Genomic DNA, 26,985 nt, shown 5'->3' with positions numbered 1-26,985 from the left:
AAGTGACTATGTCAGCGTTTAAGGCGGCGCAGCAGTAACTGATACAATTTTGTAAAAACCATGAAATAAATCCTAAGCGGCTTTGGAAGTATTAAAATGAAATTAACAAAATCGATTAGAAATGCGTTTTGTGAATAAGTAGTTAAACAACATTGAAAATATTTGAACAAGTATGATGATAATAAGTGAAAAAAGAAACCCCGAACAATATCAATGGATGTCAAAATCCAGAACGACACATTTCGGTAAAACGGAAGTTAGACAACAAGTAATACAGGACAAGTTTGGAGCCGACAGATCGTTTGTACTTAGAAAATATTTTAAAAAAAAACAAACAAAAAAAACAAAAAAACTAGAAATATATGTTGAATGTGCACTCAGGGTACATGTTCAAAGATGATATTGTTTCTAAGACATTTTCGGAAATAAAACGTAAATGTTGTCGTAAAACGATGCTGAGGGTTTAGCAACAACGTAAAACTGGAAATTTTCGACGTCGCACATTGCGCCGCCTGACAAAACTTGTTAATAATTATTCATTTTCTCGAGAAATAAATAAAGTACAGATTTGAATTTTTCAGTATTGTTTGCCAAAGGGTCATTAAAGAAAACATAGAAGTCTAATGAAATTGCAGTGAACAAATTATAAGTTATGTGTCCTGTCTACATTATTTTGGGACAACCCTCGTATTTAGCTACATGTACATGTATAGCGAGCACACAGTGGTCGTATCTTTTTGTTTGGCGTTGCCAGTAACTAATTTGACTTACTTATTTTTATAAAACTTTAAGACGTATCACGCTTACTTGAATTTTTTTTAAGTGTATCTAGTTTTGATCGTTTTGTAGTTGATGGTTATCTGGAAATATTTAACGATAACACCGGGGCGCTCAAAAGTCAAACCCCGATCGCTCTGGACGGTGACAACGACACCTGCTTTGCTCTTCCGGTACAGGGTGACACACCGCCGTTGTTCTGGACGCGGATGAATACATCAGTGGTTCTTGGAATTAGTGCCTCACAGTTTGATATAGTTATTACCGGGGAGGGTATATCCTGTGCCAAGCACTCCAACAACAGAGTATTACAGGTGAAATAAGATTATTAAGTTATCTTGATTATAATGTATGGCGTGCATTATAAAGAGTCTCCTGTAATTGAAACAACAAAGTATTTTCCTTTAATATTGATAAATGGCGCTTGTGTCATCCAGTGGTTTTCCATAACTGATTAAAGTCTGACATAACGTAGCTTAGTCTTCGTTTTAAGTAATTCTGTTACTAAATAACTGATTGCGATTAAAATAAATCTTATTATAATGCCAGCATGCGTTTTTCAATACTCTTTGTGGGTTTTTTTTTCTGAAACTAAAGGCAACTGTAATTTTGTTAAAGAAGACTCAAATTGTGAATTATTATAGCAACATCGGACAAAATGTTAAGGAACATGATCAACGTTTATCCATTTAATCGATAAACAAACGCATGAAATCAGAGTACATATATATTTAGTTTATTTACTTATTTAAATAAGTTGCTTTGTGGCATTTTTATTTTGCTTTTGTCGATTCAAATTGGATAACAAATAAAAGACAGATATTAATAAAATTTAAAACAGCAAACATTTGCTGTTTGATCAAATCACAGTATATGGTTTTTAATTACATATTTAAGGACTTCTGTAATTTCAAATATTTAGAGGTATTTGATTACTGTAGATAAGTTAAGTACCAAATTACGGCATTTATATTTACTGCAGGTGACTACACCTGCATCTTTACAGGTTTCTTACCCAGAATCCAGTTCGGTCGGAAAATTCCATGGTAATATCCAGTTCTGCACTTTGACGGACGACAACGCGGTAGCCAACAGCTTCTCTTCCTGTCAGTTCAGGTGCAAATGTCCCTCCCCCGCCAACTGCGAGGAAGTAATCATATTCCTGGCCAATGAGGAGAATGGGTCCAACTGGAAGTTGTGCGAGATCTCTGCAACTAATTTCTAGGCGTCCAATCAGGATCCTCTATTGTATCACGTGACATCCGTCCATTATTTATCTCTCCTTTACGATATGAAATCAAGATATGGTGATTTGGTAAACATTTGACTTTGATTTATAATAACATTCTGTCTATCTTGATTCAATTCATATTTGACATATCAACTCTAGAATCACGAACAACGACAATATATAGTGCCATTTTAGTATCAGCAGTGTATTACATTTGTTACTTATATAATGTAATACTCTCGACAGTTTCTGTAATTAGCGTTAATATAACTTGGATCTAACTTGTTACTCAAGCTAAGTCGGTCGTGATTTAACCTTTGTTTTCTTGTGATGATGTTTTATTTTTTTCATTTGACATTCTTATCACTGTGATTTTGTAACGAGATGCTTGAGCAAAGAAACATGCAAAACACGTACCTGCTGTTATATAAATGTAAAATGGTCAATATATTATGTCAATGGCCATGGGTAGTTGTGCTTCTACGACAACATTTAAGGTGGTATGGGACACCTCTATATTATGACGTAATTCCTACAGAAATAAACAATATAATCAAGTATAACTTTAAGAATCATTTCTTTCCATAGATTTTATATAGCTGCGTAGCGCAATGGGTTTCACAGACAAATGCGAATCTGCAAGTCATGAGTTCAAATCCAGCCGGGGCTTTTATAATTTTTGCCTCTTCAAAAAATCTTTAAAAAAAATATTTTCTTGTCAAATATTTCAAATTTTTAAAATTTAAAAATCGGTGAAAGTATTTTGATTAAAAAATCTACTTTCATAAACATTAATATCGACAGGTGTCCCACACCACCTTGAAGCACCAAATGTAATGTTTGTATTTTCAGTACTCGTTCATACTTTTTTATGTCAAAGCTTTTGCCCATCGTCGATGTTGCGCATGCTGTACCCCCGCCATTGTAGTTAATTGGTGAAAGATGATTCTCAAGCATCAATGTCTGGTGTTTCACAGTAAATAATAATAAATATATATGTGAAGCTTTAACAACGGACATTCAATTGAGTGTTAAACTGCTGTGATTCGCTGTAAACATTTTATATATTACTTATATCCCCAATTATTTAAGCAGGTGCTTGTTTTAACAATGGAATGCTATGTAGCACAGATGCTTGTGGCTCAAGAACACCCCCCTCCCCCCCCCCAACCATCCCCTACCGTTACGCACTCATTGGTCTTCTTGATTTATGAATACTGCATGTAATGTGAAATGTAAAAACCACCCCAAAAAAACCATATTTAAAATTATCACAAATTAAATGTATTAACATGTACCAAAATGATTCCATTTTCAGACGTTTCCTAAATGAAGCATAATGCGCCTCTGCTTATGACTTTATATTTAAATACCCGAACTGATCTATTTGACTCTGTTTCGATGTTTGCGAGGTCTTATCTAAATGTCAAAGCTGACGAATAAAAGTAGCTTTATATGTATTACAAATTAACTAATGCCCACCGTCTTTAAAACTTTAAATTTTCTATTTGTTGATGTTGTTGCAGAATTGTTATTTTAATAAAATCTAAACAAAATCTGGAATTTATGTTGATTGTTTATATATTAGTGTCAATTCTCTAACACAGTAACTGAGGACAAAACGTGGACGATTTTTTTTTCCTTTTACTTTCACGTTTTGGCATATTTATTATTTAAACAAGTGCGCATTGGACAAAATAAATGAACAAAATCAATATACACAATGACAATTTTATTTTTTCTAAGCCTTCAACAAATAATTTATACATATCATTCAGTCAACACATTTCACTTTTTTTCATGACGCGCGATTTTCTAAATATAGACAGGAACACATTTTGAACAGATAAATCCGGGTTAGTTTATGTTTCACTTGACTTCTTTTTGCGCTTCCGCTTCCGCTTCTTGGCCGAGTCTGGCACTGACCTTTGAGCCGGCCTCTGCTTTGTGATCAGACCCAGTCTACTCTCCTCTTCCCCCTCTGACGAGGAGTCCTGGCCCACATGACCGTGTCTTTTTATCTTTCTGTTTAAATCCACCTCCCCCTTATCTGAAAGAAAATTAATATTAAAAGTATCTTTAGGTTATACTATATAGATAACTGATACCTTCGATAACTATAGTGCCTTGATAATATGTACCCATATAGGGCAGGGTCTGAATTCTCATAGGGAACACACACAATATTCAATATCAATTCATATACTATCATACACTATTTGTTTATCTGAAAAGGCACAATATGGAACTAAGTAGGATAGGGGTCAGATTTCTTCCATAAGAAGTATTGACCCCAGCACTAAATATAAGAATAGATTTTCCTTGGTAACCGTTCAGTACAGTTGCCTAGCAACACATCAAACATGACGCTCATATATTTAAAACGTAGAAACTGGTTTTCTTGATGTTTTCCACGAATAGGCGTGCATTTCGTCCATCTAGTTTCGTTTAAGCAACAAGTGTAAAGAAATCAAACATGTATCTTAGTCAGCATTTGTTATCAACTTTATAAAGAATATGAAATTTTTTTATGTGCATGCAGTTTATTTTATAGAAAAACTGGGGGCATTACGTCTGATCAATGCACTTTCTTGCTCATGAATTGCAGTTTTAGGCTACGTATACATGTACCTTTGCCTGGGATGGAGAGTCCTTGCTCCCTTTTCTTGTGACTAGCTTTCAGGAGTTTTTTGTTAATCTTCCCCTGTATAAAGCTGGACACGGATAAATCTGTCGCATCCTCTGAATGACCTTCACCCTGTGGAAGAGTTCTGACCTTCCCTGGCGTTATGTCCCGTGAGTGTACAGTACGGTCAGACGTTGTCAAAGTTCCCGTCCCATTTTGACTTCCTTTATTCAGTTTCTTGTGTTTTCCTTTCTTGTTTTGCTCACTTGGAAATAGGACAAGTACGTGTTATAAAATAATACAAAGCTGACCTCGGACATGTCTTGAATTCAATACACATAGACCACAGGGACAACGTATCCGCTCTACACTCTATGACATACACATATTAAAAAATACACTCTGTCATGGAGTGTAGAGCGGATACGATGCCCCTGTGCAAAGACTGAGAGAAAGAGGGGTCGGCACGTTATAAATTCAACTACATATTCAATACAGAAGGCCAATCGTTCCGAGTAAATGATCAGTTTGACATACATGTTTACAGTAATCTGCATTACCGAAGTACAGTTACTCGTGGTTTGGTCTGTGATTTCTAGTATCTGTTTTTATATATAATGATCTTAGTTAACAGGTGTGTATACTTATTATACTTTGAATGTTATATATACAATTAATTGTCTTGAAAATCCAAAGACAGTATAACGAATGGTTCTGGTTATCACTGTCCATTTGTGTCAGTGTTCATTATAGCAGGGACGTATATACTAGTATATACGTCCCTGGTATACCGTCATTTCCAAATATACATCATTCCTACAAGTTAGGTGTAAGAAGGACAGATAGTTGAATGTAATCGACCTGTTCCTAAATCTAACCTCTGTTAATCAGGTTGTAAAGTCCATTTCAAATTATACACCACCCCATCACCACCACCCCCCCCCCCCTCTCCCCTTTCCACACATAAACACACTGCACAAGTTAATCGTTAAAATAACAAGTCCAACCTGATCTTTACATCTTCAATTTTTCTTTTCTTTGGTAATGTTTGCCCAAACCACGAAGCTACAACGTCGAGGGACGAGTGATCTACTTCTAATGTTGACATTCGATCTCATAAAGAAAATTCGGAAAATTAAACCGGAAGCATGTGGTCCATATAAACAAAGGGCAGATAACTCTATTTTCTTAACATTTTTGATACAGTTCTGAGTTCATACCCACGTCTGAAAAGAAAATGAATTTTTACTCGATCATAAACTTGCTGTAATGTGGAACCATGAATGTCACAGGTAATGATTTTAATACAATTTTACATCGATCAGTTTATCAATACAGAGAATTTCTGGATTGTGAAACTATTGAATTTGACTTCAATTTAGGACATCGTGATCAGCACATGTTATCGCTCTGCACAAGGCTAGACAAACAGGAGAAGAGTTTTTTAAGAGAACAGTTATATAATTTATTAGAATTCTCGATGTATCCTTACCATAAGATATGCATAAAGTTGTATCCAATGTGTGAGAATATTTAATTCGAAAAATCATGCAGGTATTGATTTTGTCACTTTATAGGTCCATATGTATTCTCCCTTTTTTACATTTGATGATTTGGCATACTTGACATCAATTTTAGTATTTAATATCATTGAAATAAACATATACATATAATCCATTTAAAGTTGATTTGTGCAGATACCTTGAATTGTAAACTACAGTACAGGTCAAGGTCATCATGATTTGTTTAAACCAGCACAATATTAAGTTCTCATGAGGAAAAAAATGGCTAAAGATTAATATATGTGACTGATATTAGGGCATCATTATAAACCTTTTCGACAAGACTATTTTGGGTTTTTATTTTTTTGACATACTTGAAGGTCAAGGCCACAAATGTCATTCATCTACTTCACACAAATTGGTTACTGTCAAAAAAAGACCACATCAGACTTTGACTATATATTTGATAAAATACCCCAGGTACATCGTATGTGTTACTCCGTCTGATTTAAATCAAACTTTCCACTAGCTCCTCATTATTCTAATGATGGCGTGGATGTGTTATTTTATTTTATATTACCGGTACATGTAAAGAGGGTGTTTGACTTTATTTTTCTTAATCTCCAGAAATTATAGCTTGCTGATGATGAAGCACATCTGACATTTGCTGTGATAATATTGGTGTCAGAGAATGGATGTCAAGGAAGCCTGGGTGACTGCATTGGTAAGTGATAAACCTATCAGTTTGGGCTGTCAATATTTAATCAGCATGTTTTGATTTAATGAAGGCATGAAAACATTTATGATGGTAAAGACGGCAACAAAATTTGAAGATGTGATGTGTAATTTAGGTATAGGTTAGACAGGAGGCGTGTTCAACCTAGCGCTTGCCAAAATTTGTGTTGCAGGTATAGGGAATTTTTACGAGCTCTCTGTTGAATATGCCTCAGGGTCGTATTATAAGGATATAACTGTTTACGTTTGCTTAGCTAAATTTTGAACCTGACATATTTAATATGCTGAATTATAGCATGTATAAAGGGTGATATAACAGTTTCGGGAGGGCAATATTATAACTATTTCCTGTGAAATAAAACTGTTTCCAACTTTCCAGAAGGGGATTATAACTGCTTTCGGTGTACTGAAGCAGTGTTGGGGCATAGTAATAAAATTATCTTATTTATGACATGATGAGAAAACTTATTCAAAAATGTTATATAAAATATATAACAACCTGCTTGTAATAAACAACTTGCTTCATTTTTATTGCATTGTGTGTGTCAACAATTTATTCTAGGCAGGTGGATGTGCCGGAATGTCTGTAGATGTGACCCTGTTTCCATTGGATACAGTCAAGACCCGCCTTCAGAGTGAGGTGGGATTTTCCCGGGCAGGTGGATTTCGTGGGATATACTCTGGCCTGCCCTCAGTTATAGCGGGATCCTTTCCTACTGGTAATTATTATCTTTGGAGTTAGTAGGCCTAATTGATTACATATACTGAATCACAAAATTCAAAATTCAAAATAATGTTTTATTTGGTTTTAATCCTCATCAGTTAAAAACTGTTAAAAATGAAATCACCCCAAAAATATATCTTCCTAATTTGGAATTAGAATGCAAAAGAAATTGCACCTGCAGAAAATAATGCTGTGTAATTAATAGATTTTGTGGTGGTTCAGTTTTCTTGGAATTCGTGGGTACCTCTCATTTAGAATTAACATCCTCAACGAATTAATTGATTATTAGAGTTATAAAGTCTGATTTCCTCATGTTGGTATAAGAGAATACATGAAATTACGTCCCCACAAACCTGTAGAATTTAAGCAATCCACGAAAATTTGCCCCAAAGAATTTTAATTACCGGTATTCCACAGCAGAGATGTGGTATCTGACATCAATAATAACTCTCACCCTTCCTATCATGCAATGGACTTTACTGACTCTGAAAAAAAAAGCTCCCCAAAATAACAGCTGGCAGTGTCTTACTTTCATACTAACTTTGGTTTCAGCTGGGCTGTTTTTCTGTGCCTATGAAGGGGTGAAGAATTATGGCAGGGGGTACCTGAGTGAGAGCTGGGACCCAGTCCTCCATATGACAGCAGCCTCAACCGGAGAGGTGGTGAGTACCTTACTGACCGCAGTCTCTGTAACTACCCCCCATCTCCATCTTACTGACCGCAGTGTCTGTAACTATCCCCCATCTCCATCTTACTGACCGCAGTGTCTGTAACTACCCCCATCTCCATTTTACTGACCGCAGTGTCTGTAACTATCCCTCATCTCCATCTTACTGACCGCAGTGTCTGTAACTACCCCCCATCTCCATCTTACTGATCGCAGTGTCTGTAACTACCTCCATCTCCATCTTACTGACCACAGGTGTCTGAAACTACCCCCTCCTCCATCTTACTGACCTGTTGCCGGATCATCATTGTCAAGAATAGGTGTTTTACAAAACTTTCAACGAATTTACAATACATTTAGGAATAAAGGAAAATGTTCTATAAAAGACAGGGAGTATACAACTAAGATGGTGTCAACACGTGTTAAATACAGTCCCAGAATTTCTACGTCACCTAGTCTCTCTGTATCTTTAGCTTCCTTAAATTACTATTCTTTCTATCTGTAACAACTTCTTACTGACCACTTTTTATGTGATCAGGTCATCAATGGAGTCATAAAACCGAACATTTGTATCAATAATTCTGTGAACTTTGATAACTGCACACATCTATATTTCTGCACTTTTTTGTAGACTGCATGTTTGGTGAGAGTTCCTGTGGAGGTCATAAAACAGCGGGCCCAGGCGACGAGGTTTGCGTCATCAGACATACTAAGGGAGACACTGAGAACCGAGGTAAGTATCCTTAGTTACAGATGTATAATTTTTAAAAACTGTACATTTCCACAATGTCATGAAGACTCTAGATAAATAACTAGACTAACAATTGCTTGATTTGTGATATTGAAAGTTGCATGTTGTTGAATCAATATTAGATAGAAATAATAGAGGATATTAAAGAGTGAAGTTAATATTTACAGGGATTTAGAGGCCTGTACAGAGGATATATCAGTACTGTGTTAAGAGAAATTCCTTTCTCCTTCATACAGTTTCCATTGTGGGAATACTTTAAGGTTTGTATCCAAGGTGAAGTTCAGAACTAACATATATCCTGTTTTTGCGTGTGTCACAACATTTGCAAAAATGGGGGAAATATATAGAATTTTTAATTTGCGTCAGTCAGTTTTGCAATTTCAAAAGTTTCTTATAGAAAATGATACATGATATAATTTCTGCACATTCAATTATTTGTGATTAATAAAGATTGCGAAAAAAGCGAAAATCAGATCGTGGCGAAAATTACTTGATCAATGTGTTCATTGTCCTCTCTTCCTCAGAGACTTGGAGGACAATTTTATAAGTTTGTTGAAAAAATTTGTAAATGAGGAGTTTTGATTGGAATGTGCAAGTCAAAAATCAGATAAACATTTGCAAGTTGACTATAATTCTGTTTACAGAAAACTTGGTCTTCCTTTCAAAAGAGCCCAGTTGATCCCTGGCAGTCATCTATATGTGGAGCTACTTCAGGTACCTCAATGGAGAACATACAGTATAAACCACTTGACTGATGTGGATGCTTTATTCATCATACATTTTAAAGTAACACACACACTTGTAACTAATTCACTCTTACAGTGAAGCCAGTCTCATTCTCCCTAATCTTAGAACTTTTTATAAACTCATTGGATATAGCTAATAACGTTTGTAAAATGGATCATATGCACTTGACTATAAGTGTGTTTTAATTTACCTACCATTAGCTAACACAGTTTAAATACGGATTTACTGTTATACAATTTTAATTTCTTCAGGTTGCATAGCAGCAGGAATCACCACTCCGTTGGATGTGGCTAAAACCAGGATAATGCTGGCGGAGGTAGGAGACTATTAAACTCAATAACACATCAGATAAATCAGTCCATGACATAGGCACTTTAGTTGACTATGTGCATATGGTTCTTTATTGGCAAGATGTTTAAAAAATACTAAAAAAAAGGATAAATAAAACCATTACATACAGGTCAAACATTTTTGATGTTCTAAACAAGTCAACCAAAGCAAAATGTAGAATGGTAAAAGAAGTGAAGATTCAATTAGCATTGATTTCAAAAGTCCATAATCTCCTATTTAAATGTGATTAACTATTTATGACAGTACATGTACTTATAATTTCTTATTTCTTCAATTAAGATAATTTGATTAATTAAATAGACACACCTTTTCTATGAATTTTCCTACTTGTGCACACAGACAGGGTCAGCTCTCTCTACTGGAAGTATATCATTTGCCATCAGAGCTGTGTACAGAGAAAATGGAATGCAGGGGTATGCCTCAAAAGTTTTATTTAGATAGGTCATTTAGGGCCAAAATAATAACATTTTGTTTTGTTGTCTGTCCCAAGATATTTATGTCACACATTTTCTTAAATTGTTCTATATTCATAAATACCTCATAGGCTCAATAGTAAAAAAAAAAAATTCAAGATTTCCCCCTTTGAAATGCCCCCTCTAGCTTGTCTGATTTCAATACATGGCTTAAAATAAAAGTCTTTGGGGATTTTCCATTGCAAATGAGATGAAGGTACCTGGATGATAACGTTGAAAAATTGAGGGAAGTATTCCAAGTGACTTCGGAATGGAGAAAAGATGTAAACATTTCCTATTATAAATCTCTGTCAGAGATCAGTTTTTGTGTCTGTGAATTATTCGGAGTGAAAAACGATATTGTGTCAATGAAGAAATCTTTAATTGCACTTCTTTAAAAGGTTATGTACATTTTTATTAAAAATCGTCTAAATGTGCAGTATAAATATCTTGGGACAGACTATAGGAACATCTTCCTATCAAAATACATGTACAATGCTGCTGCATTAATTTTTATTTAGAATTTCACTGCCATTTTGAAAATATTATGAAAATTGCATCAGTCACAAAGTATTTCAGAATGCACATGTTTTGACACTTTCCCATTGTTCTCCCTGTCAGATTGTTTGCTGGGGTGGTTCCCAGAATGCTGTGGATCACAGTGGGTGGCGCCATCTTCCTGGGCGTCTATGACAAGGCCAAGGTGGTGCTGTCCTCCGCCCTTATGGACACCAGCTAACCCCAGGGGTGGAGTTAGGACTTAACTTTCCATTATTTGTACCATATTAGTATCGATTGTTGACTTAAATTATAAAGTCAAACGTTGCCAATGAGATCTTTATATATATACTACCGTATTTCAATAGTGTGAATGGTTAACCCTAGAAATGCTATTTATTAAGTTTTGGACATGAAATTAATGATAAAATTATGTCTTGCCAATGAGATATGTAACCACAGGGGCATCGTATCCGCTCTACACTCTATGACATATATATAATAATACACAAGGGAAGAATCGAAAGTAGGACACGATTTGTAAACAATGTCAAAAAACAACTTACTTCACAAAAGTTACGCAAGTCCTCGCACACAATGTTGCAAATGTTGTCAAAAAACACGTTCACACTCAAATATTCCTAATAAACTCGGTAAAAAGCGTTTTTATAACATTAAAACCGCTGTCTGCTGCAGAAACCTAATCTCTTCGCCCAAGAAAAGATAACTCTGTACTTTCGCCATCCGAAAACTCTCGGGACTCTCTATATGTTCAGTAATGATACATAGTAAAATTCCGCGAAACATCAATAACAAAACAAAGAAATAAATTTTATACATCTGCAGATCTGAACTTGCAGCACGGGTAGGGGTGAATTTTGAATGATGGACAATCTTATTTTAAATAAATAAGTAAAATTCAATTTAAAATGTCAAAATATATGTATATTTTTTTAAATAATGCATATCTGCTGTCACAATTTATATTTATGGTGTATATATTTGTGGTCTTAAAGATACATGTAATGATAGGAAATTAGAGAACAATGAATATTGTTCGACCTGCCACTGCAATTACTTTATACTGACCACTAGAGAAAGACCATTTGATTTAGAAGAAAAAGACTCGTATATTTTAAATTTAATTAAGGAATTATTTTGTAATTTTAGAATGAAAATTAATGATGATGAAAAAGGGTTGAAACAGTATTTAATTTTAGATATTTTTTCTTCTCTAAAATGTTAATGAAAAACTACGTTGGTGTTGACATATAATTTTTTTAATTATTTTTTTGTATTCGACAATTAAAATACTCATAATAATTCATTTATTGTCTTTGCAACTTATTCCTTCAAAATTAATTGTCGTTGCCTAGAATTTCAGCATTGTTTTATTGTCAATATCAAATATTACTAGTATATTTACATTTCTACATGAAATGATAGGAAATAGCCTATGTTTGTTTTTAAACAATTGTATATCAAATTACGCTAGTTAAAGTACATGCCAAATATATCGGAACGAATGTTATTATGCTTACGGTAGTTACATATTTTATTAAGACAAAAATTTCCCCAGTTTACCGCCGAAATTTCTATCATTACTGAACATATATATAGAGAGAGAAAGTACAGAGTTATCTTTTCTTGGGCGAAGAGATTAGGTTTCTGCAGCAGACAGCGGTTTTAATGGGATAAAAACGCTTTTTACCGAGTTTATTAGGAATATTTGAGTGTGAACGTGTTTTTTGACAACATTTGCAACATTGTGTGGGGGGATTTGCGTAACTTTTGTCAAGTAAGTTGTTTTTTGACATTGTTTACAAATCGTGTCCTGCTTTCGATTCTTCCCTTGTGTATTATTTATATATATGTCATAGAGTGTAGAGCGGATACGATGCCCCTGTGATCAATATCGAGTCTACTCTTTTATTGGCAATAAACAGAATTTTCTTTTATAATGTCTTGTATCTCAAAATAATTTTAATGTGTTGGCACTCGTTATAATGAGATATATACAGTCATGTAAATGTAACTCGTAAATATGACAACCATACTCCTATACAATACGTCAGTATCTTGTTATATCGGAAGGATTTTTATTTTCCCTTCTTTCACGGTTTATTTGAATATGAATGATTTTTTTTTTTTACTTTCTGTAAACTGCAGTAAAAATTACAATATTGTAAAGACTAGTTCACAAATAATTATGGATGCCAACTGCTTACTGCCAACTGTGTATTGCCAAATGCTTTCTTTACCTCTTTATTGGGTTAAAAGCCCTGTCACATTAAGCTGCGTCCCCACGGCGTCTTCACGGCGTTGTAAAACTCATGGAACCGCCGTAGGATCGCAAGGAAAATTCAGAAAAAAGTACAGTTTTATTTGAAAATTTTACAAGTGGAGATGTCACGGCGTCCTGACGGCGACCTAGGCGTTCTTACGGAGCTCCCACGGCGTGTAACTGCGATTCCACGGAGTTCTACGTGGCGATTAACTGCACTCTCGCTGAGTCTCCGACGAGCGCTCGTGACGTGCTAGGAGTTTTTACCGCGCGTCCACGGCGTGCTCTGCGCGCTGACTGCGCTTCTTTACTTCTTGGTAGGTTAATATTAATTTGTACAATTATATGGGGAAACAAATAAGAATTTTCAACTAGTAAATAAATGATTAAAAAATTGTTTTGATTTTATGAAAGTGTAAATTGTAATTGAAACATAGTTACTTCTAAGCAATTTGTGAATGACTAGGATTTAACTCTTTGTAGTCAGGTCTACAAAAAAGATCCGTTATTAGTTGTTAGAAAAAATGGCATGAATTCCATCTACGTCCATTGATAGGTCTTGGAATATAAGCAAATGCTTCTTTTTACATAGTCATCTACATCCAGTTTGATAATTATTACATCGCTTGCTATTGTAATTTGTACCACAGCCACCGTCACGAGGGCGCGATGAACGCAGCAACAGCTCTTTGGGGTCGCTGTGTGAACGCAGCCAAATGGAAAACAACTTGATCAAACGCTGTGGATGCGCAGTGAGAGCGCGATAGAGACGCAGTGAGATCCCAAAGGACTCTGAGAGGTCTCCGTGCAAGTGCAATTGACTTATCACTGCGATCACAGGGGCATCGTATCCGCTCTACACTCTATGACATATATATAAATAATACACAAGGGAAGAATCGAAAGCAGGACACGATTTGTAAACAATGTCAAAAAACAACTTACTTGACAAAAGTTACGCAAATCCCCCCACACAATGTTGCAAATGTTGTCAAAAAACACGTTCACACTCAAATATTCCTAATAAACTCGGTAAAAAGCGTTTTTATCCCATTAAAACCGCTGTCTGCTGCAGAAACCTAATCTCTTCGCCCAAGAAAAGATAACTCTGTACTTTCTCTCTCTATATATATGTTCAGTAATGATAGAAATTTCGGCGGTAAACTGGGGAAATTTTTGTCTTAATAAAATATGTAACTACCGTAAGCATAATAACATTCGTTCCGATATATTTGGCATGTACTTTAACTAGCGTAATTTGATATACAATTGTTTAAAAACAAACATAGGCTATTTCCTATCATTTCATGTAGAAATGTAAATATACTAGTAATATTTGATATTGACAATAAAACAATGCTGAAATTCTAGGCAACGACAATTAATTTTGAAGGAATAAGTTGCAAAGACAATAAATGAATTATTATGAGTATTTTAATTGTCGAATACAAAAAAATAATTAAAAAAATTATATGTCAACACCAACGTAGTTTTTCATTAACATTTTAGAGAAGAAAAAATATCTAAAATTAAATACTGTTTCAACCCTTTTTCATCATCATTAATTTTCATTCTAAAATTACAAAATAATTCCTTAATTAAATTTAAAATATACGAGTCTTTTTCTTCTAAATCAAATGGTCTTTCTCTAGTGGTCAGTATAAAGTAATTGCAGTGGCAGGTCGAACAATATTCATTGTTCTCTAATTTCCTATCATTACATGTATCTTTAAGACCACAAATATATACACCATAAATATAAATTGTGACAGCAGATATGCATTATTTAAAAAAATATACATATATTTTGACATTTTAAATTGAATTTTACTTATTTATTTAAAATAAGATTGTCCATCATTCAAAATTCACCCCTACCCGTGCTGCAAGTTCAGATCTGCAGATGTATAAAATTTATTTCTTTGTTTTGTTATTGATGTTTCGCGGAATTTTACTATGTATCATTACTGAACATATAGAGAGTCCCGAGAGTTTTCGGATGGCGAAAGTACAGAGTTATCTTTTCTTGGGCGAAGAGATTAGGTTTCTGCAGCAGACAGCGGTTTTAATGGGATAAAAACGCTTTTTACCGAGTTTATTAGGAATATTTGAGTGTGAACGTGTTTTTTGACAACATTTGCAACATTGTGTGCGAGGACTTGCGTAACTTTTGTGAAGTAAGTTGTTTTTTGACATTGTTTACAAATCGTGTCCTACTTTCGATTCTTCCCTTGTGTATTATTATATATATGTCATAGAGTGTAGAGCGGATACGATGCCCCTGTGATGTAACATTGTTATTTATGTGTGCAGTATGTACTGACAATGTGATTACAGAATTTAACATGAATGATATACCTTAATTGGTCATGGAAAAACATACCATAACATACCATAGTGTTAACATTAGGAGCTAAGCAGTAAAATTCAGTCAAAGAAAATTTCTAGTTGCCATTAAATTCACTGCATTACATCCATAATTCCTTATAACCGCACAACAAATTCATAATACCAGGCATAGCAATTATTTTTATGTACATGTTTCTTTTCACATGACCACCAATTGTGTTTATTGACACATAATAATTACTTAAATTGAACTTCATAAAAATATTTTTTTGGAAAATAAAATTGTTAGAATGTTTAATACAAATTTGTTGTATAAAAAGGTGTCAATTTTGGGGGGTTTTTTTACCTTTATGGGACTCGAGACTGGTTTGCTCTGTCTCTGAATTATTCAAAACCGAGTTCAATTTATCCAAAAAATTTTACAAAGATTTGTATAGAAATTTTTGGACACTGAACAGAACTTTGCTATATCTGAGATTTTACTGTATCCATGTTTGTACTATACAAGTTTTACTGTAGTAAGACTTGATTTCTACATTGATGTGGTTATTACTAAAAAGAAATAGCAATTCATAGATAAGCTTAGTCTCTTTTAATTTACCATTAGTCTTTTTGGGGTGACATTAATTATGAAGTTATACATTAATGGTGAGGTCGCTACATACTATAGTCAACAGTGTGTAAATGACTGTTATCCTATGAATGCTATTATTCTTGTAAAAATGGTTAATGGAATTATGTGCTTCCAATTAGATTTTTACATAACATTTTTTATACTGTAAACATAATGTATTGTTTGATGTTAATGCGATTATTAACATGAACATGAATGTATAGATTCTACATTGCAATGGAAAACTTGAAAATACATTGCTGGTGTTTTTAGCTAAAGTTAGATATGATTATTAGGTTCTTATGGTTTCTATTGAGAAAAAATAGTGATTTATACACTCATTTTACAGTTGAATGCAGTTTCCAACATTAAAGTTGAATGAATAAATTTGTTTTATAGAGAATTTTCAGCTTGTGTATATATAAACTATTCAATCTTTATATCAGCTAATGGTTTTTTCAAGTTTAAGAGTTTGTCAAGAATTTGAAGAGGATAAAACCAAAACTAAATACACTTTCTTGGTTATACATTTAGGTGTGTTGTTGACATATGAAACAATAATTTGATCTTGTACTTAATTATTTTTTTATTCTTTTATTCATATGACAAAATACTTATACAAGATTGTCATAAAATTTGTGTGGACAAGTAAGTATAATAAACATAATACACACATTGCAATGTTTGAAATGAACACAAGAAGAAAAAGATGTAAGTGTGCTCTCTCTCTCTCTCTCTCTCTCTCTCTCTCTCTCTCTCTCTCTCTCTCTCTAAGACGTTATTGTCAGCTGTCATCAAAATCATATCTAGTAGAAACTCTAATTTGCTCGTCAGGTTGAACTGTTGCATAAAGTGAATTTTCAAAAGTGATCGGAGTAAAACCATTGGCTTCATCAAGGTGACAAAGGTCAGAGTCGACGTTATAGCGACGGCTTCCATTTATCGCAAGTGTCTTTTGCCTGTAACGAAATATAAACACCGATTCTTTAAGAAAGAAAAATACTTAATACCAATACACTTAAGCTGTCATAATCAAGAACATATTTGCAGGTCCAGATATTTTCCTTGAAGGGGGTGTTCGAGGGTTTGATGATTTCATTTATTGAAGGGGGGGGGGGTGACCTACACTTATTTTTGGTAACTTCACAATTTTAATTTAATAAATCTATATCCCTAACACCGCCCCTCCTCTTGATCTAACCTTGGTTATCTAGGGGTTACATTAAAATAATGTACTTACTTGCGCTTCTTCAGGACCAGGACTATGATCAGAATGAACAATACGGCTGACGCCACAGCAACCACCACCACATACCAATTCACAGACAACCAGTTCTGTAAACACGTTCCATCATGTACATGTATCAAAGATACGACAACACCAAAGAGTCGTTTTAAAAATTGGGTGAACATGTTCATTTTAAAATCGATTGATGTTTGCAATATAAACTGCGTGACTTTTTTGACCAATGAAAAGTTAACTTTCTTAATCTCGATCTCCAAAAATCTCATCAAAATTACTTGTGTTAAGAACTTTTGATTAGAAAAGTTTCAATGTTATTTGAATAAAATTTTCTTAAATTGATTAATCGTATTGTCCAAGGTCAAAACAAACCATCACTTGAAGTCTGAGGTCCTAAAGAAACTCTAAATGAGTAAGAATGTTTCGGCGGATGTCGGCATAAATAACAAGTGGCGTGTAAAATATACGCGTACTGTGCAAGTTTCTTACCTCATTGTCCGTCTTTTGAATTATCAAGCCACTGCGAGGCTGGCTTCCGGTCATCAGAGAACTTTTAACCTCCGTTAACAATGGCTGCAGCTCCTCAAAACACACAGCTCGACTTTTGACAAAAGCTCTAACACTCAATAATGTATCTGACACGCTGTAAAAAAATAAATAATTGCTTATATTGCCTGTTAAAAACTGTAGTATATGATTCGTACGCTGTTAAGAGAATTATCCAAATATCAGATGAAAATTGAAGGTCGCTGTTGTTTGCTGTATCAATACTTACTTTTCTTCTTTCTGGATGTTAGGTGTACTATTAACGTTCAAGTAAACGTCAGCCTGATCCACATTAAATCTGCTCGCAACACGCATCTTAATTTTATCTTCGAACGCCTCCAGCTCCTCTCTGCCGAGGTTTTTGTCCATTTTGACTGTAGAAAAAAATTCATTGCTTTGGAAATGAAGACATACGCTCTTAGTCCTCTTACAGAGAAAAGGTGGGCGATTTTTCATTTTTAGGAGGGTTTTATTTACCTGTAATTGCCCTACATCCGGGCGGTATCAGCAGTGAACATGTTGGACCTGTCCATTCATCGATACAGTCACACTGGCTTTCATCGGCTTCTTTGACTATGCACCTTCCACCATTCTCGCAAGGGTTGTTAAAACAATTATTTTTAAATTCACACAGTGTTCCTGGAATGATATTGTATAGAAGGGTCATTCTACGATAAAACAACATAAAATCCTGCAAGGTTGACGTACCAAATGTATAATATATGAAATCGACGAAATTCAACCAAGAGAATTCCATGCAAAAGCATAGCATCAAGCTTTTCCAATCCAGCATGCACTTATAATAACATGCTTTCCGATACATGCATGATGTCAAAAACTGACAAAGTTGTAAAAAGTAAAAGTGATACTTGTATCAGAGAAAACTATACTTTACCAAGAGTAGAAAGAGTGTTCTGAAGATCAAAGATCAAAAGATTGCCGTCAGAATGAGAACTTGTGTGAAGAGCCATTATACAGAACCGTATGTTGTCAGATAGAAGTCAAAGTTTTCACAGAGTGTTAGAAATTCAGAAAAGGTAGTATAGTGGTACACCTGGCCGTTTACCTGACCGATGTAATTCACACAAACACCGGAAGGTTCCAAATTCGTTGACACAAGTGGAGTCGCCTTGACATGGACTCTTTAAACACTCGTCTATATCGTCATCACACGTATCTCCTTTCAAACCATCTGGACATTCGCATGTAAACGACCCAGGAAAGTTTTCGCAAGTGCCTGTACCACAAGGTGATTTTGCGCACTCATCGACATCTTCATCGCAAACGTCTCCTCGAAAACCGTTTTGACAGTGGCATGTGAACCCATTAACGGAGTTTGCGCAGTCTGATTCTCCAGAACATGGGTTGGACTCACAGAAGTCTATTTCGGTTTCACAGTGTTCTCCAGTATGCCCAGAAAGGCATATACATCTGTATCCATTTTTCCCATTTACACAGGTTGCTCCATTATGGCATGGATTGGAGGAGCATTCATTAATTTCGAGCTCGCAGTTCTCTCCGGTAAACCCAGGACTACAAAGACACTGATATCCGTTTATCCGATCTTCACAGGTCCCATCATTTTGACATGGATGAGAGGAACACTCGTCAGTTTCTTTCTCACAGTGCTTTCCAGAAAAGCCTTGCTTGCAAATACAAGAAAACCCATCCAAAACGTCTTCGCACGTGGCTCCATTTAGGCATGGGTTCGAATAGCATTCATCTATATTGTTTTCACAATAGACTCCGGACAAGCCACTCGGGCAAATACACTCAAACCCATTCACCCTATTGACACACGTCGAGAGATTTTTACACGGGTTTGAACTACATTCATCAATATCAACATCGCATAGCAGTCCAGAAAACCCCGGTGGACAAACACAACTGAAAGAATCAAGTTCATCCACACATGTTGAACCAGCAGCACATGGTGACGTCGCGCAATCGTCGATGTTGACTTCGCAAAGAGAGCCTTCCATCCCTGGCGGACAGACACAGCTAAACCTTCCTACCTCATCCACACAGGTGGCTGTCCCATGGCAAGGGCTGGACTCACACTCGTTCTCATCTACTTCACACAAATCACCATGGACCCCGACTGGACAAAGACACTGAAAAGATCCAGGTGTATTGAAACACGTAGAATGATGTTGGCAAGGCTTGGACATACATTCGTCTATATCATTTTCGCATGTTTTGCCGCTATATCCTACAGGACATAAACAAAAGAAATCGTCTACTCCATCTGTACATGTGGCATTGTTCATACAGGGATTCGATTCACACTCATTAATGTTTTGCTCGCACAATTGACCCGAAAACCCAGACGGACATAGGCATATAAAGCTCCCATCCTTGTTTTTACATGTGGCTGTTCCTGAGCATGGACCACTAATGCATTCATCCACGTCAACGTCACAATATGTACCAGACCACCCCGCGGTACACACACAAGAAAAATGTCCGTCATGGTTGGTGCAGTTTCCATGCAGACAAGGATCGTTCTCACATTCATTGACATCGACATCACATGCTTCTCCGGTCCAGGCTTCAGAGCATGCGCAATGAAAGCTTCCGTCGGTGTTTACACATGTTCCACCATTATTGCACGGAAATGTAAGACATTCATTCACGTCTAAATCACAGAAAGTTCCAGACCTGCCAAGAGGACAGCTGCAGAGAAAGCTGTCGATTTTGTCAATGCATGTAGCATTCTGATGACAGGGGCTGCTACTGCATTCATCAACATTGATATCACAAAGAGTACCTGTCCAGCCGTTTTGGCAGCGACACCTAAATCCTCCAATCAGATCTTGACACGTGGCACCATTTTGACACGTGTGAGATTTGCATTCGTCAATATCTTCGGAACATGTTTTTCCAGTAAACCCATTCAAGCACAAGCATTGAAAATTATTAACCAAGTCAACACACGTAGCATTATTATGACAAGAAGATGGTCCACAATCATCAACATCAGTTTCACATCGTGTGCCTAAAACAAATAAGACTACTGCAACACAACAGTAAAACATAATGGAGTGATGAAAAGAGGTATACTAGTGATATGTAGTTGCTGGTAGACCATATGAAATGATAGATAGCACTAATGATTTTATAAAACGCTGCGTACTATTCATTTTTTTAAAAATCAAATATTCATAAAAATTCTATGGTATGCAGACAAAAGTACCTTATATATAGCATTTGGTGAGCGGAAAAAAACTCATTTATAATAAACTTCAGCAATTAGTTGAGGGATTAAGTGTAACTTTTAAAGCTAGCGTTAATCTATCAGCTGATGAATGAATACTAGTAATTTGCAGATGAACAACATTGCACTCTACCATTTCAGGGTTTCAATACTTATAAATGGTGCTTTAATAATAATATGGTTCGGCTGTGGCGGATTGAACTTCTATAATGGCAAAGAAAAATTACAACGACACCAGGAGACGATACAGGATATAATTTCATTCATCACACGACAAATAAAAATAAATTCCATAACACTAAAGCAATATCAATACACAGAGACAATTTGTTGGAAAGCGGTCATACCGTTGTAGCCATCTTGACACACGCACACGAAGCCTCCATTTGAGTTAAGACATGTGGCTCCATTCAGACAAGGTGAACTTTGACAGTGGTCAATCTTAACGTGACAGAGTGTCCCCTGCCAACCTGGAAGTAAGAAGTTATCAAGAGTGAGATACAGTAGAGCTCGATTATAGAGAAACAACAGGGATGAGCAAATTCCACTCCCTCGTTGCGTTTGTCCGAATATAAAATTAATTAAATTTTTATTCTATGTAATAACAAGACAACGCCACTGCATCAGCTGTAGTGTTTCTGTTTCCTCTTGGTCGTCTTGTTGCACTTCTTCTTCAAGTCGTTCTGTTTCACCCGACATACCAATACATATATCCCCTGGCCCGTGTTTCACGATGTACGTGTCTTCCGGTTATAGCGAGAACCGATTCCGGATTCGTATGACCAGCGTAATTTATAGCAATTTAGTCACGTGTTCTATAAATAATTATAGCACGCAAACAAACGAACTAAATTTTATTTATAATTGATAAATGGTATACGTTACATCAAATAATAATTTGCAACAGTACATAGTTAAGGTATTAAGGGGAATGAACCCGTCTTTGCTGTAGGCATGAATTCGTTATAAGTGTGTTTGCTGTTATCATAATTAACTCTACATAAAATGCCTCTCATGTTGTCTTCCCTGTATTTAAAAGTTAAAAGAAAATTTACTGACCATGCAAACATATTTTTGATCCAGTTTTAGGATCACAGGAGTAGTGTCCAAAACTGTCGTCACGTGGTCGACAAAAGGTGGCGCAACTCTCTCCATAGAAATCACTGTCACAGTAAACTTTTAGCTTCAGCCACAGTCTAAAAATGAAAGACCATTCTTTCTAGGTTTATCCGTTTTGCCTATGTTTCAATGATGGACTTTATTGTTACAGTTCGAATTGCATTTTATTATAATCTAATATAATACTTTTATATTAACACTTTCCAGTCAAGCTTTAAAAACCATGTACTTGTATAAGTTTAAAAAGACATTTGTGTAAATGACTCTTAAGAAATGTTTACAGTAATATGTCTATCGTGCTGTAGAAAATATTTGTGAAAAAAAAAACTTGGAGACTCTTACGTTGTTCTTGCACTGAGTGTGTGCGATATGGCGTGAGCGGAAGAGGCGTTATAGTAAGGAACGGCTCTAAACATAGAATGCAGGAAGTCAACGTGATCATCTCCATTATCATCAGAGTCCCACACCTCCACCTTGATTTTTATGCTTCCCTGAAAGTAGAGTAAAAAACATGTTACACACAATATATGTATTAAGTAATTTGCCGATTAAACAAGAAATGTCGTTTATACCTGCCATATGGCAAAGGGGAACAGCATTGGATTGGACACGCCCCCAACAGAGCTACCGAAGTAGACGTTGTTAGTGTTACTGACTTCATTGGTGGATTTCCGTCCATACGGGCACCTGTAGACGCTGTTAGGTCTGTGAATAGGGTTAATAAGGTACAATAGATCGAGTATGTATACAAATAGGGTTAATAAGGTACAAAAGAGTATATATCCATATAGTTTAATATTGAATATCATGGTAATTTAGTGGTTAGGTAAAATTAAATATAATACAGGTAATAAAAAAAAGTTTTGATTATCTAATAAACAGTTGTTAAAAAAAAAAAAAAAAAACTTTGTATTTGTAAACATAAATTTTGATAACGAAGATAGTATAACACACAACGTTATTTTTACCCATTTGATTCGTCGAGGCAAATAATGAAGCGGTGATCGCAGTCACTCCCGCTGAAGAAGAATTTTCCGTCACAGGGATGGCCGTTACTTCCCCGACCCCCGGGGTTGTAGTAACGGATCATTTGGAGGGAGACCTTCCCTGAACCATTACACACCTGTAATAAAACGATAACATTTTGATATGCCTATGATAACTCTGTCGTCTCTGAGGTAGTGCTGCATTCCTACACTCAGACCTTATTACGACGAATTGTGTTATGTAATGTTCAGAAATATCGGTGGCAATATATAAAGATCGCACTGTATAAGTAGTGTATACAGATACCTTTCGTAAAATGTAAAAGGATGGGATTCAATTAAAAATGGTGTTATCTGTGCATGTTTAAAATAATATTTCGAACAAATTCACAATCTAAAATAGCAAACTTTCTTTTCGGATGATTATTAAACGTCTGTTTATATAGTCATGGGAAGTCGGTTCTTTTATTTTCAAAAACAAAATACTCCATTTACTTTTAGAGCTCCATGATTTAGCCTAAAATTCCCGAACCTGAATCTGAATGTATCCTGTAGCTATAAGTGTATATTCTGCTAAGGGTTTTGATATAATTCAGCTTCCCCCTTATAGATGGAACGCTATAAGCAACATTTTCATAAAATTCCTGTAAAATTTGTTTAATTTATCAGAGTTAGCAGTGGATATTATAGAAAGATAAGATTCTTTTTCAACCTTTTTAAGGTTAATCTTTTAAGATGACTTTACTTTTTTCAAATAATTTTTATGGTAATATGAGAAGCATTAATTAATGATAATTATATTTTCAACATATTCTAATAAATATCACAACTTTAACTTAGGATCTTTTGCGATTTTATCAATTCATGAAATAGAATTAAATGACAAACTCTTGGAAAAAATCATCTAATACTTTATTGTTTGCTCTTTCATTAATGAAACATAACATAAACATGACCTTAAAATTTGTGGGAACAAAACCTTCTTATTACTTAGTACTTTGTTAAAACTGAACGAGATACACTTCCGGTTAGAGTGGACTTTGTGTAACACTGGACAGTCTCTGGATATAGGTCAAGTTTGTAAACCTCGTTAGTCACGTGACTCATGTTTTTGTCACTGCGTGGTCAGTGTACCGCATGCAAGTATAATATAATTACAAATATATGTTTAAGTTTTGTCTGAAAGGGCGTAAAGTACCTATCAGTGACGTAATATAGATGTATAGATAGACTGACCTACGATCTTCGTCGGCATTATTTAATTTTGAAAAACACACAAAATATGTACAACGAGATAAAATTCTACTTCACGTATAAAATTTGACTATCAATCTATTAATCTTCTTCTTTTTTTTTACGTTTAATCAAACGTGCCAGAGACACGTGAATATTCTTGACCTAATTATTATCATTTTGCCACATTTCCAAGATCAACACAAGTTGTTGGTCTGATGACAACTAGCTGGACACTAACCGGTAAACCACCTTAAGATTAATGAACTAAAGGGGTATCGTTAAGTTATCTTCTAATTATGTTATGACATCATTTCGTCATAGATCGACAAACACAAGTGTGTTCGATTGGGGATTAGGCCGTTATCCGATAAAAGTTTTATCTAGTAATGGTTCTACTTAAAAATGATCTGTGATTATTTAATAGACACTTGGTCCTTACGAATGATGAATCAAACTCCAGTTACCCAAAATGTACACGCGAATCAAGTTGTTTTCATTGCATGGCGATGCTTGACTGATGATCTTTTGCAAATTTAGATCTACTTTAAACTGACAATAACAATTATACCGCTTTTTTTGACACTCTCTCTCTCTCTCTTTGTCGTCCATTGACATCTCATGAGATACAAAAACTTACAAGTGACAGGTACTTCAAACGCAAATCACAAGGTTTCTAACTGGGTCAAATTTAGACGCATTCAAAGAAACGTCAATATCAACAACGTTCATATGACACTTATCATATCTAATAAGATACACAATCTGAAACTGCGAATGAAATCTGTATATTAATTATATTCAGCTGTCCAAACACATGCGGCGTATGAAAATAGTCGAATAGTCGCGCAGTTCATAATATAGATATGGATATATCTACGTTATTTTACAATGTTTGAGAACTATGACAAATGTCAAAATTTTCAAAATCACTTTCTACAATCTCACAAAGATTTTTTACGTTTAAAAAAAAGCTTTCATCAATAATGCTTGGGCAACGCTTATCTCTGCTACAGTGCAAGCTAACATTTGTTCATCAAATTCTAGTTTGCACTGTTGCAGATATATATGCGTTGCGCTGACGCATAATGGTTGCATCAGAGAATCATGATATAGTGTTTTCAAATCCGAAATGTCGAGGCGCGTGTTGTGTAATTCCCAAAACAGAACCTATATACATATCGATTGACATTTCTGCAGTATGGTCGATGGTCTAGTCAGTGCACAGAGCGATTTGTCAATTTGAACAGATTTGTACCTCAAAGGACAGAGAATTGATTCAGCTTCCTATAACATTACTAAAACATATACCAATTCACAATCTCACTTTGTCAAAGTCGTTCATGTCGGTTCCAACTAATATTTCTTAATATAATAAATACAAATGCAAAATTTAAATCTCTCTCTCTCTCTCTCTCTCTCTCTCTCTCTCTCTGAGTACTTACTGCGATCAGACAAGCCATTAATATCAGGAGACATTCCATTGTCAGCATCTCGTATCAGAATGGGCTCCCCTCTTTCTCTCGCTCTGTCAATATTTACGTCTGCTGAAGAGGCCGTTAAGTGGGATCGTTTCCTCTTCGTCAATGGTCGCGCGAGATTCGGGGGAGAAAGAGCTGACGAAGTAACATCCAATGGGGAAGGCAGTGCGAACTAGTACCGGAACATGGGCTGATCTTCATTTCATTTTCATTGTGAAATGGTCGGAATATTTTTTTAGTCATAATATTAATATATATTATAATATTATAATCATATTTAATTGATTCAGCAGTGGCGAAACTATACATTGAAGCACTGTAAGCAATATCTTATAAACTTTTTTTCAAAATCTCAAGTTATTAAAAAAACATTGTTATTTTTTCATTGCAAATCCCGAAAACTTTCCTTTTTTTTTTTTTTTGCCTTTACTTTTCCTGAAGCATCCCGAACTTGTTCTTATACATGTAGTAAATTACTAGTAATTTAATACCTGCCGGTCTGTAGCTCACGGCCTGAAAAAATTAGGTCGACGACCAGGTCGTCCGTCCGAATTTTCTTCAGACCGGGAGCTTCAGACCTTGAAAAACGCAGATTGCCTAGACCTGGTAAAGGGAACAATAAATTGCCATAGTAATATGAAATAAAATTATTACAAAACATGCAAAAAATATACGGTAACCGTAAATTACAACTTTATTCCTTTGTTAGACAATTATAACCACAGGTGCTTGAGGACAGGATCGACCCCCCCCCCCCTGTCCACCATACCATACCCCCACCCCACCCCAATATATAGAACCCCGGGACTTTTTTTTTCTTTTTTATTAAATTATCCTTTTATGACATATTTCT

At 35.3% G+C, this 26,985-nt stretch overlaps 4 protein-coding genes across 7 annotated transcripts in view; 2 read left to right on the top strand and 2 right to left on the bottom strand.

Annotated features, from left to right (window-relative positions):
* LOC105331742 (uncharacterized) overlaps positions 1-3,571 on the top strand; it is a 31,548-nt gene extending 27,977 nt beyond the window's left edge. For 3 of the 4 annotated variants that reach the window (XM_011434068.4, XM_034451506.2, XM_034451505.2), the window contains 2 exons: positions 850-1,091; positions 1,760-3,571. In XM_011434068.4, coding sequence (XP_011432370.3) covers positions 850-1,091; positions 1,760-2,002 — 485 coding nt within the window. In that variant the 3' untranslated portion in view covers positions 2,003-3,571. The remainder of the gene's footprint in view (positions 1-849; positions 1,092-1,759) is intronic. The other variant, XM_011434070.4, reaches the window with a different exon arrangement.
* A 148-nt stretch (positions 3,572-3,719) lies between these two features.
* On the bottom strand, positions 3,720-5,803 carry LOC105331740 (uncharacterized). Its single transcript, XM_011434064.4, has 3 exons — positions 5,642-5,803; positions 4,640-4,899; positions 3,720-4,058 (listed from the first exon to the last, which is right to left on the bottom strand). Exons 1-3 carry the CDS (start codon positions 5,740-5,742, stop codon positions 3,871-3,873), a joined length of 549 nt encoding a protein of 182 aa, XP_011432366.2. The 5' UTR covers positions 5,743-5,803; the 3' UTR covers positions 3,720-3,870.
* Positions 5,796-11,513, top strand: LOC105331741 (mitochondrial S-adenosylmethionine carrier protein). The gene is made up of 10 exons (XM_011434065.4): positions 5,796-5,926; positions 6,764-6,860; positions 7,434-7,590; positions 8,148-8,257; positions 8,894-8,995; positions 9,181-9,273; positions 9,658-9,727; positions 10,012-10,076; positions 10,451-10,524; positions 11,185-11,513. Exons 2-10 carry the CDS (start codon positions 6,828-6,830, stop codon positions 11,300-11,302), a joined length of 822 nt encoding a protein of 273 aa, XP_011432367.3. The 5' UTR covers positions 5,796-5,926; positions 6,764-6,827; the 3' UTR covers positions 11,303-11,513.
* Positions 11,514-16,148: 4,635 nt separating this feature from the next.
* On the bottom strand, positions 16,149-26,368 carry LOC105331739 (fibropellin-1). The gene is made up of 12 exons (XM_011434062.4): positions 26,097-26,368; positions 23,401-23,555; positions 23,005-23,137; positions 22,775-22,923; positions 22,373-22,509; positions 21,661-21,783; positions 19,163-21,094; positions 18,574-18,735; positions 18,326-18,470; positions 18,040-18,193; positions 17,548-17,642; positions 16,149-17,266 (listed from the first exon to the last, which is right to left on the bottom strand). Exons 1-12 carry the CDS (start codon positions 26,142-26,144, stop codon positions 17,092-17,094), a joined length of 3,408 nt encoding a protein of 1,135 aa, XP_011432364.3. The 5' UTR covers positions 26,145-26,368; the 3' UTR covers positions 16,149-17,091.
* Between the last annotated feature and the right edge of the window lie 617 nt (positions 26,369-26,985).

This window comes from Magallana gigas, chromosome 4 (assembly GCF_963853765.1).
Source record: "Magallana gigas chromosome 4, xbMagGiga1.1, whole genome shotgun sequence".
NCBI lineage: Eukaryota > Metazoa > Mollusca > Bivalvia > Ostreida > Ostreidae > Magallana > Magallana gigas.
This window is presented reverse-complemented; position numbering and strand designations above follow the sequence as displayed.